Below are 4514 nucleotides of genomic sequence, written 5' to 3' on the forward strand. Positions count from 1 at the left end.
CAGCCTCGTCTCACACTAGTAAAAAAAGAATATTAAAAAAAAACAACAACAATACTTGTGCGTTATCGGAAAGAGTTTTTAAAATGTCGTTAAATTCCACGCGAATTTTTTATAAACGTGACACTAACACTTTATTTTCAGTTCAAAGACTTCGTGCTCGTCACCGTCCGACTTTCATCCTTTCAGAATACAATGTGAATATATTTCTAAATAAATTATCGGATACGTTTCGTGATAAAGAAATCACAACACGGGGGTCGTCTCTTTCTTTTTTTTCAACTTTTAGGCGTAGAAAGACACGTCGAGTTGGTCGAAATGATTCAGACTATGACCGGAAGTCGCCTTCAAAATAATGGCTGAAGGTTCGTCACAGAGTTTTGCGATTTTTTTTTCTTCTTCGGGGTTTGTAGCGATGCTAACTGTATGTTTAATACGATGTGATTTTGTATAGGTAAGCTACATAGCATAAAAAAGTGCGTTGTATTCAAATCTGCATAATACCGTTTGTAATCCTACGTCAAGATTTTATAGTAAATACTGAACCGTTCAGATAAAACTCCGGTTGTGATGTTTGTTTTAACGTGTGAAGATACATTAAGGACTGGGGCTTTATTATTATTATTTTTATTCGGCGGTTTGGTTTAGCTTTTAGCATTTAGCTACATGCTGCTAACCAGCGGTTCTCACAGATTTTGGCCAAATATTACATTATATTCCCGAAATATTCGTCTCCTCTAAGGTTTAAAACCTCCCCGTGAATCACCAGATATTTGTGTACTGTAGTTTGAGAACTTTTTAAGGTTTTGTTGTATTTTTTTCGGCGGCGCTTTTACTTTGAAAAGCGACGGCGGGAAACAGACTTCAGATGATGTCCGCTTTGACTGGCTGACTGAGAGAGAGACAGAGAGAGAGACCACCGCTACGGCGGAGACGTGAGGGAGAAAGAGAGGAGGAGGAGGCGGAGGTGGAGGAGGAGTTTGCCCCAGCTGCATCTGGCCCCGCTCCCCTCTGTCACCCTGGACCAAACCCGCCCATCTCCTCTCACACACACTCACTCACTCACAGAGAGAGAACACACGGAATGGAGACAGAAGGCAGCCAGAGCAGCCTGCCCACGGCAGACTCACCCCACGACCCCTGGTAACGGAAACGGAACAAACTTTTTTTTATTTACTTTTTTTCATTTACCCTTTCGTTTCTTTACGCGTTCGCACCTCCGTTGTTCACGTACCTGTAATTCTGCGAGCGGACCGTGACCACACACGCACGCTCTATACACTGTGCGAGCCTTCAAGTTGACACGCGCACATCAGCAGCTTTTTTTTTACCCGTTCACCTGTGAAAACTGGAGTTTTAAAAAAAATAAAAGTTCCGTAATGTTCCTTTAATGATGATCTGACTTTGTTTCCTACTTCTCCACAGCAAGATGTTCATTGGAGGACTCAGCTGGCAGACGACACAAGGTGAGTGTGTGTGTCACTCCATCTCCCGGTCATAAAATGCTACTTCTTCGTGTCGGAAAGTTTTTTTTGGAACTTTACGACAATAGTTTAAAATTTCGTCCCGTTTAAAATTCAGGATTTAAAATTTGGTGATTTTTAAAATTTTTTTCCCTCCAAATAAATTAAATTATTTATTATATTTAAATCAGTGATTTTATTTATTTTTATTTATTTATTTTTCCTGAGTTGCTTCAGTCGGGAACTGTTGCTCCGGGGACTGGGTTCCTCGCTGAAAGAACTCTCTGTGGGACTATAGGTTTCCGCCTGCAGCCCAGGCGTGTCCAGTTTTTTTATTTTTTTTGGGTCCGGGGACCAGACCTGTCACAGCACATGATACACACACGATAGCGTCTGTCCTAGAATCCCTTTTCTCAGCCAATCACACACCTGGGAAATACGATATTGAGGATTTTTTTAAAAAATATTTTGTAAAAAAAAAAAAATCAAATCGAAGTTTCCTGCTGTGATTTTCAGCTCCAAACTTTTTCATGTTTTTTAAAAAAATTTTTTAATTTATTTCCGGGCAGAAAGAGTGATTATTTTTTAAATATTTTTAACTAAATTGTACTTTTGTGCTGTTTTTTTTCCTCCTGTGAAGTATTTTTTTTTTTTGGCCTTGACTTTTTTGGTGAAAAAAAAAATCTGTTTCAAAGTTGATCGACGATTTTCTTTCTCTAACATCAAATAAAGTTTTTTTTAAACAAATTTTTACGAGATTTCATGCGAACGTAGTTGAAGTATCTGCACGTACTTTTAAAAAAAACTCTGAACTCCTCCCAAACCTTTTCATTTCAAATGTTAGCCTAATTCCTTGAGTCATCGGATTATGTTTTATTTTCACCTCCTTCTCTGTTTTTTTTTTTGCCCCAGAGGGGCTGAAGGAGTACTTCTGTAAGTATGGCGAGGTGAAGGAGTGTATGGTGATGAGAGATCCGGTTACCAAACGCTCAAGGTGAGGGAGCCCTGCGACCTGAAAATTTATACGACCTCCATGATTCCTCTACGGCTCATAACATATCATTACATGTCCCCCCTCCATCCTCCCCCCCCGTCCCCTTTGCCACCCTTCTCTGACGTCTGCAGAGGGTTCGGATTTGTCACCTTTGTTGACCAGGCCGGCGTGGACAAAGTTTTGGCCCAAACCAGGCACGAGTTGGACTCCAAAACAGTGAGTCGTGCATGTGTGTGTGTAATCGCGGTTTCCGATAATCTGTAAAGAAGTTCGTTCTCTCTGACATTCCTGTTGGTATCCCCCCCCCCCCCGGGGGGGGGGGGGGGGTTAAGTGATCAACTGAAGTGCGTTAGGGTCAGGGATGAGGGCTAGCTTCAAAGGTTTGAATGAAATTTTTAGAGAATGTAACGATCAGGATACGACGACGACGACAACAACAACGACACTGACCTCCTCTCTCCGTCAGAACTGGGTCAAATCCCATCACCGACTGAAATGGTCTGTGAACCTAGTCAACTGACACTGTTCTGGTTGACCTGGTTGACTGTCAATATATGAAACAACAACAACAGAAGAAGAAGAGAAAAAACAGGAAGTGGAAAGAACAAGTTCTTCCCACGTTCTGTTCCGACACCTGAACGTCTCCTAGCCTACGTAGGAACCTGACGTCTGGGTTTAACAGTGGGTTATGACCAATGTTATTAGTAAATACTGCCACCTACTGTACTGGAGTGTGTAATGTCATGGTACGACCAGCGATTTCTTTTTTTTTTTTAAATCGATGCTATTCGTCAATTCTTGACGTATCGTTACATCCCTATCGGTTAACGACATGTGGTGTAGTGTAAACATTCAAACGTGTCACTTTCGTACTGGACAGTGAGTCTGTGTGAAGTCTCTGACGTTTGTGAGATCCAATATGGCTGTTCCGGGTCACCGGAGGTCAGCGGCGGGCGTGTACAGAAATTTGCAAAGATTTGTTTTTTTCAGGATTCTGTCTCTACGTGATTATTCAGGGTTGATTCAGGGTGGTCACCATGACGACGGGTTGTACGAACCTATTTCAGCCATGACAGCTATGACAAGTAACACTGTCATGGTTGGACGCCGCTAACGTGCTGTGGGGTTTGTCTCCATAGTGATTCCACCCCCTTGCCCCCCCCACCCCCGAACCCTAGGCTTGAAAAATGGATCTGTCACAAATGGAAAAGCGGAAGATAACGGTGATCATTATTTATCATCAGGTCTTTGATTGGACGAGACTCCCTGACACTGGTGGTGTTTCTGATCGGTTCTTGGTTCTAGTTCTGGTTCCGTACGCGGACCGACACCAACTCCGGTTTGACTCCAGTCAGAACTGAGTCTCAGAAACGACATGAGTCCAACGCTGACGGAAACTTCCGGACTCGCAGATGATGTCATGACATTTTCTCGTCCTTATCTTTTTTCGACTTTGTTTTTTTTCCGACACATTTGTTGCGATGTTTCGTCAAAGAAACAAAGAAAAACAGTAACAACCGCTGAACGACTGCTGACGACCGTCCGCTGGATACAGGATGACGACAGCATTAGCCGCCTAGCACGTAGCTTGTAAATGGCACGGGGTGTATAAAAGTTACGTTAGCGCTTAGCATCTTGTGTTTACTTTGAAAGTCGATCTAAGGACCTGCGGCCTCGCTTTTTTATTTTTTGGTCTTTAGCAGAAGTTCTAAGTCTTTTAAGTGTCATTACTGCCACCTACTGGCTCTATTTACGACTGATAAATATTTCATGTAGAGGTCGCCCTGATTATGGGCTACAGAGAGTAAAAAGAAGAAGATACTGAAAAACCGAATACTCTGGGGTGAAATTTTAAATTTTTTGTTTTTATTTTTATGACTGGTTTGTTAGCGTGGCCCGATCGTTTGGTTTTGTCTACGATCTTTGTCAAATCAAACCCCAGTGAGCTCCATGTGAACGGGTCCACTCCATTCGTGCCAGTGGAACTCCACGTGGGCTAACGGTTTGTGGCCTCAGAGAGTGTGTGGACCCTTTTGAATCACCCCCCCCGCCCGTCCCCC

The 4514-nt window shown here is 42.7% G+C and overlaps 1 protein-coding gene across 5 annotated transcripts in view; it reads left to right on the forward strand.

Annotated features, from left to right (window-relative positions):
• Nucleotides 1-4514, forward strand: part of LOC103396929 (RNA-binding protein Musashi homolog 1) — a 33051-nt gene that overhangs the window by 13845 nt on the left and 14692 nt on the right. For 3 of the 5 annotated variants that reach the window (XM_025052683.1, XM_017042755.2, XM_025052684.1), the window contains exons 4-6: nt 1423-1463; nt 2373-2454; nt 2586-2670. In XM_025052683.1, coding sequence (XP_024908451.1) covers nt 1427-1463; nt 2373-2454; nt 2586-2670 — 204 coding nt within the window. In that variant the 5' untranslated portion in view covers nt 1423-1426. Of the gene's footprint in view, nt 1-23; nt 1141-1422; nt 1464-2372; nt 2455-2585; nt 2671-4514 lie in introns of those variants that run through there. The other 2 variants (XM_017042753.2, XM_025052682.1) reach the window with 1 other exon arrangement.

This window comes from Cynoglossus semilaevis, chromosome W, assembly GCF_000523025.1.
Source record: "Cynoglossus semilaevis isolate Cse_v1.0 chromosome W, Cse_v1.0, whole genome shotgun sequence".
NCBI lineage: Eukaryota > Metazoa > Chordata > Actinopteri > Pleuronectiformes > Cynoglossidae > Cynoglossus > Cynoglossus semilaevis.